General features: G+C 53.3%; 1 protein-coding gene across 1 annotated transcript in view; it reads right to left on the reverse strand.

Moving 5' to 3' along the window:
- The window catches only part of HADH (hydroxyacyl-CoA dehydrogenase), a 34,216-nt gene extending 24,691 nt beyond the window's left edge, over positions 1-9,525 (reverse strand). The window contains exon 1 of the mRNA XM_037509577.2: positions 9,346-9,525. Coding sequence (XP_037365474.1) covers positions 9,346-9,477 — 132 coding nt within the window. The 5' untranslated portion in view covers positions 9,478-9,525. The remainder of the gene's footprint in view (positions 1-9,345) is intronic.
- Positions 9,526-12,922: the final 3,397 nt, after the last annotated feature.

Below are 12,922 nucleotides of genomic sequence, written 5' to 3' on the forward strand. Positions count from 1 at the left end.
GGTACACGTGTGGAAGGGCCAAAGAAGGTCACAGACACGCTCCAACACAGGCTGCTTCTCTCACACACTGGGGAACGGGCACATGTGTTCTGCAAGCACTGCAAGGTCAAAGGTGGGCTACAGCACTTCCTGTTCAGGTTTACTAGCTACAGATAGTCAAGACTGGAACTTCAGGGCAGGAAGATACCCCAGAGACCACTCAGGGAGACGGTTTACAAACCATTTTGGTCATACACTCCCTCACAGGAAGACACACAGAAGGGCAGTAATAAAATGAAGGTCAAGGCCCGGGAAGAGGCCTTTGGGAACCACAAAGGACATGCGGGCAACCTTGTCCATCAGAGCACAGTAAAAGAATCTCTCATCTATTCACATCCATTAGGATGGCTGTGATCAAAAGCCGAAAAAAAAACCCAAACAAACCCAAACCAGGACCTAAGAGTGGGTAAGGATATGGAGAAACTGGAACCGCCGTGCAGCTGAGGGGAATGTACCTGTTGCTTTGGCGACGGGAGACATGAAGGCAATTCCTTGAAAACCGGGAAAGCGACACGGAGCTGGGGTACTTATAGGTACGCAGCCAAAGGAAGGAAAGCAAGGACCGCGACAGGCCTCGCTGGCCCGCACGCACACGGCCGCCACATCCTAAACTCGGAAGCAAGCCGTGTGTGCAGACACACCAGGGGCACCTGCCGTTAAAAACACTGTCCTTTGGAAAAGGAACACGACTGACACGTGCCTCAACGTGCTCGACCTTACACTGCCCGCCAGCTGCCGGCCATCCAGGAAGAGGCCTAGGAGGCCCGCACACGATGCAGCGAGGACAAATCCACGGAGACACAGGCAGTGGCGGCTGCCAGGGGCTGGGGAGCGCCGGGGAAGGCACCGCTTAGTAGGTGTGGATTTTCAGTTTTCCAAGAGGCGGGGTTCTGAGATGCTGACAGCCTACAGAGGGGCGGCGCGCTAAAAGGCCCCTGAAATACACCGTTAAAAATGGCTGAAATGGGGCCTCCCCGGAGGCGCAGCGGTTGAGCACTGGAGGGTCCCGCATAGCGCTCACTCCAAGGAACTCCAAGGAGAAAGCGCTAGTCATTTCTCACACCTGAGCACTGAGACAGGTCTCAGTGCTCAGGTGTGAGCACTGAGACCTGTCTCAGTCCTCCTTCCTCCCTCCCCCCGCCCCCCCTCCCAACCCTCCTGCCCTTGCCTCCATGAACAAGCCAGACGCACGCGTGTAAGAGTAGTTACTGCTGAGCCTCCCCGGTGGCGCAGCGGTTGAGCGCTGGGTTGCGAAGCTGCCTGCGGCCTCTGCAGCGCCGGTTCGATCCCCGGCTGCTCCCCGGCCACCGGAGGAGGGTCCCACATGGCGCGCGCAGACCCCTCCTGCCGCCCGCTGCTCCCCTCAGCAGTGTGCTTCGGTCCTTCTGCCTGCTCTGCTCCCCGCTCTGGCTCTGGTGAATTCTCTCACCCTCCTGCGCTTCTGACTGTGCCCAGTGCTTGAATAAATAAATTAATTAAAAAAAAAACAACTTGCAGTTCTTTAAAAAAATTGGCTGAAATGATCGATTTATGTTACACGTGTTTATTTTCTACCTTCAAGACGCCCTCAATCTAATGTAATACAAAAATGTTATTTTGCTCAGGAAGACACAGGAATGAAAGCAGAAAAGCAGATCACGCACAGGCACTGAGTCCCACCAGAGTCTTCGGTGGCTCCCCAGGGCCAGCGGGAAACGTCAGCGTCCCCACGGGCACGCGGTACCCTGGAGGAGGGGCACAGGGCTCGCGCCAGCACCACTTGGCACTTGGCTCCCACCTGCTACGGCCTCTCAGCTCCAGGCCTTGGCAGTGTCCACGTCTTCTCCCCTGCTTCACCTCACGACCCACGCCGAGTACCGCCTTCAGCTCTCACACCCCAAGATGCTCTGGGCCCCAGGCCAAAAACCCGCCGCTCCCCTGCGCCGCACGCCTGTAACTCTCACTACAACTACCGACCCGCGCGCACCGGCCTGGCGGTCATCCGCTCAAGCGCCAGCCCCTCGCCCGCAGGCTCAGGCGTCTCTGCCGGCCCAGTGCCTCGACCCACCTGGCTGTGATGGGGCCTCAGGAGCTGCTGGCTGAACGAATAAGCCGGCTGAGAAGCCAAGGTGGCTAAGGTGTGGGGAAGGCCCAGGGGTCTTGGCACCACACGGCTGAGGAGCTTCGGGCCTCCACGTGAAGCAAAGGGAACGCCAGTCCTTGGGCTTCTGATCTCCGGTGTCTTGGATCTCACTTATTTTTTGCATTATTCCACGGTACCAGCCACGGTCCCCCAGCTCTCCGAAGGAGACAGCAATGGCGGCATGGACCACCGAAAGAAGGAGAACGTTTTTTCCTTTCCCCACACGTCTGCCCTTAGCACAATAAACACGGGCTCTTCTTGGCTCTGTAACTCCAACGGCCAGAGTTTCCATCAGCCCATCGAGACCGCCGCTGATATTACAGTGACCCACGCACTGGCAGACGGTGAGGACAAGCCGTCTGCAATGGAAAAAATGACTTGTCCTTGGCTCCCTGTCTTCTGGGCCATGGTGGAAGGCAGGCTTTGCCAGAGAGAGGTATTTTTAGACAAGGGTGCCACAGAGCTGTAAAAATAGGCCCAGTGACCAGCACACTTGTCTGAATTCGCAGCACTCCAGCCACAGGGCCGCACAGACACCCAAGCAGCAGCACGCTGGCTCGTATGTTTTTGCAAACATATCACCAGATTTGCAGCAGCGTCTCTGAGGCAGAACCTGAATGGGGATTTGTAAGAATGGCCTAGTGAGGCATCCCGCCTGCCCGCAGAGCACTGTGGGAGGAGGGCTGAGTTCCACCAACATTACATAGCAAAGTCCTGCTGCTATCTGCACCCCAAGTTCTGACTTCCCACCCCCAGAGGAGGTGCAAGACTCAGGCTCCCATGCGCTGCACCAAGGCCTGCCCTGGGGTTCTCAGGATTCGACCCAGGGAGGGAAGAAGCCACAGTTCAGCTGCACCCCTCCCAGGGGACCCTTCTGGGTATAAGATCGTCTCTGGGTGTGCTCTGCCATCAAGGATCAGAAAAAGGCCTTAGTGGGCCTCCCTGGTGGCACAAGTGGTTAAGAGTCAGCACTATGAAGCTATCCACAGCCACTGCAGCACGAGTTTGATCCCCAGCCAGGGAGAAACCCACATGGCACAGCAGACCTCTCCTGTCTCCCCACTGCTCCCCTCAGCAGTGTATTTCAGTGGATCTACCTGTTCTGCTCCCCACTCTGTCTCTGGTGAATCCTCTCACCCCCCATACCCCTGGCCTGTACCCCAGCTCTTGTGTGCATAAATAAATACTTAAAGAAGAAAAGAAAAAGGCCTTCACGAGACTTTCAGTCACCACTGCTGCCATAACCAGCTGGCCCGGTTCATCTCTTGGCAGGCCTCTGTTTTTGGACTTAAACATTTCAAAAACTATTTCTAAAAAGTCCAGGAAAGGTGCCTTCTAAAATGAGAAGTCTGTTGAGTATGTTTGTGTGTGTGTGTGTGTGTGTGTGCTTTTTTTTTAATTCAATAGGCATCTCGTTTGGTACTCTAAAGAAAACAACTCCCCGTCCCACCCCATCCTGGATTCTCCTTCCCTGTCTCCCACAAATCCTGGAAAGAAGAAGGGATAATTGGACAAGCAGATGGGGATCAACCAACTCTTTACTTATATTTAGGAGTCTCTGAAAGATGGTGCTTGATGGACACTTTCTAGGCAGAGGAGTTACAAATTCAAACTAGTCTGTAGGGAGGTTAATATGGCACTTCTGGGCCTCCCTGGTGGCACAGGTGGTTGAGCGCAGTGCTGTGAAGCTGTCCACAGCCTCTGCAGCGCGGGTTCCATCCTGGCCAGCCAGGGAGCTACCCCCATGGTGTGGCAGACCTCCCCTGTCTCGCCCGCTGCTCTCCTCAGCAAGGTATTTCAGTCAGTCTGCCTGTTCTGTTTCCCGCTCTGTCTCTGGTGAATCCTCTCACCCCTCACACCTCTGGCCTGTACCCCAGTTCTTGTATGCATAAAGAAATAAATCTGTAAAAAAAATTACAAAAAAAAAAAATGGCACATCTGCTAGGTGTGTGGGCTTTTCCTATTAGTTTTTGCTGCGAAGAACCAGTGAAAAGGCTGCCACAATTCAGGTATGGATGCCGGCTCCAGGAATGTCAGAGGAAGGAGCCCTCCCGGTGTGGGTGGAGGAATCTGACCACAAGCCTAACTTCAGAGCCACAGCCAGACATGGAAGCAGCCCCGGAAAGCCGGCAGCGTACAGGAACATGATGAATGAAGTCTAAGCAAGTGAGTCTGAACCTACTCTGGGGAGAAGTATGACTGGAGAATGTGAAGCTGGGGGTGACCAGCAGGTGCTTCTGGCTGAGGCTGGAAAGCAGGAGAGGTCAAGCTGCTATCTGCTGATTCCAGGCACCCATGGAGGGCCTCCCTGCGCACGGAGGCCACACCTCTCCCCAGCAGAGCAGGGGCCAGAGGTGCAGGCAGAACTGCAGGCACCTCAGACTCAGGACTCTCCAGGCGGCACAGAGAACCCGACGAGGGGAGAACATGTGCCGGCCTCACTCAGACAGCGGCCACGGCCGGCAGAAGTGCTTTTTCTCAACAAGTTATAATGCGACGACGTCCATGCCAGGGCATGAGGACCTGCGGTATAAACCCTGAAGCACCAGGCTCCATTGTAAATGCTCTAAGTATGATCTCATCGTGACACCCAAACCGAGTACACAGAGCACTAAGATTGTCGTTTTCAACGACCCACATAATATGACCTTAAAATCTTCAGAACTCGTTGATTCCACCTTCCCTGACCAAACATGTGCAGAGACAGCGCAGAGCACCCCTAAGAAGAGCAGTCACGCCGCATTCGGCCGGCGGGGTCTGCACAGCAGCCACGGCTCCCCAGCCAGCCCTGAGCCAGGAGGCAGACCTGGAGCGCCCACTTCGCACAGCACTGGGGGGCAAGGCAGAGGGAGGCAGAGGTGGGTGGCGGCCTCCATCCCTGGTTCCGACAACCGGGGCAGGAAAGGCTGGATCCCATCGGCAGAGACGGGCCGGCCTGCTCGCCTCCCTGTGTGAAGCCCGCAGGCAGCTGCAAGCAGCAGGGCATGAGGACGCAGGCGGATGGGGGGAGAGGGGCCACGGCAAACAGAAGCAACCCGGGGAGACAGCATTCTCTGCCCGTGGCCCCGGGAGAGTGCGGCATGAGGGGTGTGCCCAGGCAGACATGGGAACAGGGGAAAAGGGTGAGAGAGGAAATTAGGGCCAGGGCACAGCGAGGCTGCCCCCGGGACAAACGCCGAGGAAACCCCACACCAGAAGGAGACGCCCGCCGTTTCTGCTCCACAAGGTCAAGAGCATCTCACGGCATTTTTGGCATTTTTCCTTGCCAGTCAGCGCCCCCCTCTACCCTGCTCCAGCCGGGCTCAGGGCCAAGGACCCCCCCTGCTGACAGAGGCCGGTTTCATGGTCCCCGTAGTTCACGATGGCGGGACAGGGCCCAAGAAAGAAGAGAGCAGCCATGTGGGAAAGGAGGGAAGAGCCTGCTGACGACCCCCAAATCTGCCTTTAGGAAGACAGTAAACACCGAGACTAAGATCCTTCCACCAAAAGGAACAGTCAGGAGAGCGGGCAGCGGACTGGGCCAGTCCCCTGGGGCCCCTGCACCCTTTCCTAGGCCGCCGCGCTGTTGGCAAGCAAGCTTCAATGGAGACCTGGCCTCGGCCACGGCAGCAACAGAAAAGAATGAAGCCAAACCACACAGAGCAACTCGGGGCTCTTCGTGCTAGCCTCGGGAATTCAGCACTGAAAGCGGGGAGACCAGGGGGAGCCATCAGCGGTGGGGAGACAAGCAGCTTTCAGATCTCCTGAGTGCTCACCAACAGGGCAGGGCAACACCAGCGGCAGGAAATGGTCATTGTGACCTTGCAATGTGCGTGCTCCCCCCCACCCCCAACTTTGTTTTCACAGCCTCAGGAGCGCTCTCCAAAAGACATGCTGCACTTTTTGCTTTTTAGAGGGACACAAACACAAAAGCCTTCAGTGAAAAGGACCCAGTCCCAACCCCTTCTCAGCTCCAGGAAGAGGTGTAATGCAATCAAAAGGAGGGGTGTCTGAGAGCTCAAAGAAATCCCCCATTCCAAGGGAACCCCTGCAGCCCTCACCATTAACTGAACAAAAGCTGCCAACTCTCTGGGCTCCACAGGTACAAAAAAGGTACAGGACAAAGCGAAGTTTAGAAAAGACTCTCTCTATAAATTGAAAAAATGCAGTTAGCAGTTGTCATCCTTCACTGTCCCCTTTCTAGAAGCAAACAAAAACCAGCCTATCCTGTGATCCCCTCCCCAGCCTACCCCACAAGTTTCTCTGCTGTCCTTAAGCGTCTGCTTAGAGAGAAGCTAGCAAGCAAACCAAGTGAGGGGCAGGCAATGGGCAAACACACAAACAAGCTAGCCCGACTTAAATATTAACCTGCAGCCTAAGGGATTTTGTGGGTTTTTTTTTTTTAATTTAAAGCAAACAAGAAATTACAGTCAAGGCAGATCCTCCTGGACAATACAAATGCACACACGGCCTGTGCTCTGCTCAGATGTCATTAGGCACAGACCTTACTTGTCTTCAGCTGTGGAACTGCCTGAGAAAGGTGTCCAGCTCCCACAAAAATCTAAAGTTTTCATCCTACTCACCATGAACTGGAACATATGACCAAACAATACATTTTTAAAAATTAAAATTGTAAACAGCAGCTTGATTAAAGTTCAACTGACTTCAAAAACAGTTCAAGATTTAGGGTAAATGTGTAACTTCTGGAGGTTTTACAATGCATTGGACGGGACAAAAAAAGGCCCTCCCTCTTCTCCAAGGTCCCCCTGGACAACCAAACTGCAGTATCAGTGCACATTTGCATCCAAAACCATGCAAGAATCACACCCAACGCTCCCCATTTAGTACTCCAGGCCCACCTCAGCCAAGAGGATCAGGACGGAAGTGGATACGACAGGGTGGGGGGGGGGCGAAAGATGGGCCAACTGGAATGGGGACAGCACTCCCGCAGGCAGCTGACATTCTGTGAGCTTCTATTATGTGCCAAGCTGAGGGCTTGACAAGCAGACATTCCATCCTTCCATATTCCTACAAGGCTAGTACTAGCGTTGGTCCTGTTTTAGAGATGAGTAAACTGAGGCACAGAGAAGCAACTTCCCTGGCTAACACAGCCCAAGAGGCCAAGCCAGCATTCGGGCCATGCCATTCAATTCCCCTTACTGACCTGGAGCCAATCCACATTCAAAACACTTTAACTAGTCAGTAGCACTCAATAAGCAAGAAAGATTTACTCAGTACCAAAAGCTGCCGGGCAAGGAGCATAAAGAATGAGGCAATCCTGCCTAGAATTGCATGTTGCAGGGCAGAGTGCAAAGGCAGATCAGCTAAACCTCGGGTAACACCACGGGCACCAACGAGCAATGTCAGCACGCAAGGGTATGTTCTCCAGGACAGCAGGGACCCCAGGATGAGGATTAGAGTGATGATGCAAAGTGCTGAGACGCTTTCAAACTTTGCTGTGTCTGGATGGAACTGCTTTTCTTCATGACCTTCCACTATATGCACTTATGGTCTTTACGACTTTAAGAATGACAGCTCCATTATGTTTCTAAGCTGTGGGATAAATAATCCTCCTCCATCCCCAAGGTTTGAAGAGGCACCCCCTAGTCCAGCTCAAGGACCACAGGCTGAATCCATAAATCTATGCTCTATCCATGCCGAACATCCCTGCTCCCTCCTCAGATGGCAGCTCCAAGCCCACACCCATCACTATAGAGGCTACCAACGATGGCGCAGCATTCAAGACCTGAGCGATCAGTTTTGTACAAATTTGGGGTGATGTGCTCTACTTAGACATAAGTAGTTTTTTAATCCCCTTTCATTGATGTCTTCAGAAGGTCCACAAGAGTTTCTGGACCCATTTCCTATACTGCTGTTGGAGCCATAAGGCCCTAATATCTTGTCAATACGGCTGTTAAAATGTTTTAAAAACAAATAACATTGTCTTATGCCTGCCCACATCAAAGCTCACTCTCACAGTGGGGGGGAGGTAGATTTCAGTACAGCAGGGGATTACTAGTGAGCTCAAGTGAAACTCTCCAAATTTCCTGTAACATAATGTGTAAAACTTTTAGATTACTGAGACTTCCTTCTACACACTTGCAACAAATTATGAGGGCATCATAACTGGGCAGCCTGGGCACCCACACAATAAAAAGGGCAATGTACATCCAGAAACATTATCTCAGAAGAAAGAAAAGAGAGACTATGAAAAAGCAGAAGGTAAAAATCTCTAATGAAGTACACAGATCTCAGGATAACATGCAACCTACGTGCAGCCTAAAATGTGGTGGCAGGAGACAATGAAGATATATAATAACGGTAAAAGATCTTTTTAAAAGCTAGCTGGGAATGGTGAACTTGGTGGGAAAGAACCATTTAAACACTCTCCTAAACCAGGCAACTACCTGCCCCCAACAACGCAAGCTGCAGAGGGCCAAATGCTAAGACTTTAATCTGCTAAGAGGAAAATCACCCATAGGAGCTGGGATGCAACTGCTACTAACACCTTTTGAAAATGCAAGGACCACCGCAGCCTGGTAATGGACGGCACAGGTGACCCTTCCCCTCTGCTGGGCTGGAGGGGGGCACCGCCCAGCAGGTGCACAAAGACTCCCCCTCCCACTCGCCCCTGCGCCTTCGCCACGGGCATCTCTGCACACAGGACACTAGGTCAAAGGTGCCAGGGCCTCACTAGATCCGATGAGATAAGCGTGCCAGGGTGCCATAAAACTCATGACTAGTCTTGGACGCCCAGCAAGCAAAGGAAGCGCACCAGAGTCCAGAGGAGAAGGCCGCGGCGCGCTGGGAACAGCTGACAAGAGGAGTAACGCGACCACTGCGGCCGGAACGGCTCTGGAAGCCAAGTCGGGCAGAGGAAACTCGTTCCTCCCACCCCGGCGCGGCGGCGCCCGGCCCGCTCCGCACGCCCGCCTGCAAGGCGCACCCCCCGCCCTCCCGGGGCGCCCCCGGGCCCGGCGGCTGGAACGCGACCCCGAGGGCACGGAGCCCCGGCCGGGCGGGGGCGGGGGGCCGCCCAGGCCCCGACTCGCGGCGTCTCAGAGCCGGGCCGGGGCGCGAGGGGAGCCCCGCGGGACCCTCAGCCCCTCAGGGCCCGCCCCGCCCGGCCGGCCGCCGCCCCCGGCCCGGGCAGGACCAGCCCCGCCGGCGCACGAGCCCGCCCCGGGCCCCCCGCCCGGGCCCACCTGCGCGATGCCGGCGCCCATCAGGCCGCCGCCGATGACCGTGACGTGCTTGACCATGATCTTCTTCGCCGAGGCCGACGCGGTGGACGACGAGGACACGCGGCGCACGAACTGCCGGGTCACGAAAGCCATGACGGAGGCGGAGGCGCCGGCGGCGACGGCGACGAGACCCGCGCGCAAGGCACCCGCGGCGCTGGGCGAGCGGCGAGCTCGGGGGCGGGCCCGGCGCGCCCCGGGACGTCACGGGCGGCGGGGGCGGGGCCTCGCGTCCGCGCCGCTCATTGGCCCGGCCGCGGGGCGCGCGCTCGGCGGGGACGGGGCCTCCGCGCTCAAGGGGGCCGGCGCGGCCACGCCCCCGGCGCGGGCCCTGGCGGGGAACGGCGGGCGCCTGCTGGGGCGCGACGCCCGGGAGTCGCCCCGCTTCTCTGTCAGCGCGGCGGCGGGACCACGGCGCCTTGCTAGCGGCCTCATAGTAGAGAGCCCACCTGTCGCCTGGGCACAGTCTCGCTTGTGACGCAGTGCTGTTTGGTGCTGCTGAGAGGGGACCCCAAATGATAAGGGGCCCCAAGGATAAGGGACCCCAAAGGATAAGGGACCCCAAAGGATAACGGACCCCAAAGGATAAGGTGCCCCAAAGGATAAGGGGCCCCAAAGGGTAAGGGGCCCCAAAGGGTAAGGGGCCAAAGGGTAAGGAGCCCCAAATGAAAAGGGGCCCTGGATTCATCGAGTAACCCCCTCTTGGGTTGGTGGGTGCTGATTGTTTCTGCTAAAACAGAAAGAAATTGCTCACCCCCAAAACTACTGTCTAGGAACCCCGGGCCCCGCCAGGAAGGAGCAGGGGAGTCCAGTTTTCGTCACCACTGCAGCCCTGCACGTCAGCCCACGCAGGGCAGGTCTGGCCAGACTTCCAGTGATGTTAATTCCCACAGGCGCCGAGCTTATTAAAGCGGATACAGTGAAAATTGTAGGCTGTGATGATTAAAATCCTGGCTCCCATAGGACTGAATAAATAGTGAAAACATGGCTTTTTTTACACCATTTTCTGTTATTATTCATCATTTTTGGAGAGAAATATAGGAGAGCCTTTTATTTTTGTAGACATGACTACTGTGTGCTATAGTGTCAGAGAATTCAGTAGCAGAAGCCTGTAACTGCATAAGGTCTGATAAATCTGTATCAGCATGAAGAAACGTAGTTGTTTTTTTTTTTTAAATAAATCACATGTTGCTTTCCTAAGGACATTCCATAATAAATTCATTAAAAAAAAACCCAAAAAACAAAAATCAAAGATGGTTCCCCAGGTCGTTTCAGCCTAAGGAGGCTCTGGACACAGCCATCCTGTGAGGAACACTGACTCCTTTCAAAGGGATCCTAATCCAGATCAAGGTCTGGGAACCACTGACTAAGAAGCTGTGCGCAGCACTGTGTGCAGGTTGCATTTGTCCTCTGTTACTGAAACTTAGTGAGCGGGGGGGAAAAAACGGTCTTGTAGTTTCTGTGGGTCAGGGGATCAGCAGCAGCTGGGTTGGGTGGTTGCTGTTGAGGTGGTAGCCCAGGAGTCCTTCAAGGCTGGGGTGTCTAGTGGCTTCACCCCAAGGGGAGTCTTGTCCCAGTAGGGCGCCCTCATGTGGCTGTTAGCAGCCTAGGCAGGACTCTTCTGACTTCGCTGGAAGTGCCGCAAGGTCCTCTCCAGAGGTTGCTGAGTATTCTTGCAAGTGGCAGATTCTGATTTTACTGGTCTGGGAGGCACCTGGCCATCCATATTTTTCTCATTTCTAGGTGAATCTAAGATTGTGCCAGAGTTGAGAGGCACTCATCTAGTTCAACTCTGTTCTGTCACAGCAGGGGAAATCAATTCCCACCAAAGAAGTTACGTGCTCCCCAGAAGCTACTCCTCAGTCAGTGCCCTCTGCATCAGCTGAATTTATTCCTGGATACACCACTGTAGAGAAGTCGCCGGAAAGCAGGGGGACAGGCCCAGATGTCCCAACTTCCCATCTGGAAGTTGCTGAGCGGCAAGGGGATGTTAGGTTATTAGTTCTCGGATGCAGTCAAGATGCTGTAAGGCTGGAAAGGAAGCTAGGCTGCGACCTGAGAGATCACCTCTCCAGAGCCCTGACAAATGAGGAAACTGAGGCCCAGCAGCCATCCAGCACTCCTGGCAGGACAGGAGTGGTTGTGGAATCGCTCCTGAGCCTGCTCTGCCTGAGCTTTGACCCAGCTGCCCTGGCCTGAGGCAGCAGCCCACACCTCCAGCCTGATTGCTGCTCCCAGGGGTGTTTCTGTCTACAGCTTCCCTCTACATGCCCAGGGTGTGGTTCAGGACTGAATGCTTCCAGACAATTACAGGTCCTGTTATGACAACAGAAAGAAGGAACGCACCAAACTATCGGTCATACAGCTACATGGACTCCTAGAGAAGAAATCTTTCACTTCCAATGTGACTCCTGCCCTTAAGATTTTGAATAAGAAGCTCTTCACTCTCAGAATCAAGCAGCAAAGTGCTTTTCAATATACAGTTTACAGTGCTAAGGATCTGATGTTTTGTGGGGTTTTTTTAAGTTTACAGGGAAATGTCTACAAACATAGCTTTTCATTTAGGTGAAATTCTTCATCTTATAGCTTTTAACAGAGCTTGGGATATACAAGTCACTTAAAATTTTAAGATAAATAAGTGAATTGCTTAAAGTGAAGAATACATAAAACAACATGATTTAACTTAAAAAATGAGCATCTTGCTTGCGATTCCCTTTGACCGTCTGGCAGAACCAGACCAGGCATGAGAAGAGGTCCTGGTTCTGGATCCTGGGGCCCGTGGGTGGGTTACTTCTGACACTCCCCTCTCCTCATCTGGTAGGAGGCTAAGTTAGAGCATCTCTAAACTTCTGTTTAGCTTTAAAAATCTAGACCTTGAAAACCCTTGCCTATTGTCATTTTAGATTAAAGAAATGCCCCATCATAAATGCGCAGCATGCTTTATTAAGAGCTACAGAAGTTCTCCTATTTCAGACGAATGGATATTAGAGGCCTTGAAGCAAACAGGGTCCGTGCTGCCAGCTACCACCCCCATTACTCAGTGGCCTGTGGCTGGGTGTTCATAAACTGGTCAACATTATTCCTTTATTTTTAATGGAAAAAAGATATTTGCTATAGAAAAGTTGAAAACCATAGAAAAGAGTTAAGGGGGAAACAAAAGTTAATGATGATTTCACACTCCAAAGTCCAGTCGCTAGTTGTTTAAAGAGACATAGTATATTTAGATTTAGGTCTTCCTTTTCAAGCTATATTGTAATATTCTGAGCATTTTTTTATGCCATTAAATATCAACAGTAATATGAGGTAGACAATATTCTATTATTCTATCCTTGCCCCCATGATGACCATCGCAACTTGATATAAAATGACACTTGATACAAAAAAAAAAAAACCACTCAAAATGGGTCAGAGGCCTAAACACAAAACCTAGTTATAAACTCCCAGAAAAAAAATACAAGGGAAAGCTTCACAACATTGGATTTGGCAGTGATTTCCTGGATCCGACAGCAAAGGCACAGGTAACAAAAGAAAATACAGATAA

The sequence above is a fragment of the Talpa occidentalis genome, unplaced genomic scaffold, assembly GCF_014898055.3.
Source record: "Talpa occidentalis isolate TD23 unplaced genomic scaffold, MPIMG_talOcc4v2.1 talOcc4.13, whole genome shotgun sequence".
Classification (NCBI taxonomy): domain Eukaryota; kingdom Metazoa; phylum Chordata; class Mammalia; order Eulipotyphla; family Talpidae; genus Talpa; species Talpa occidentalis.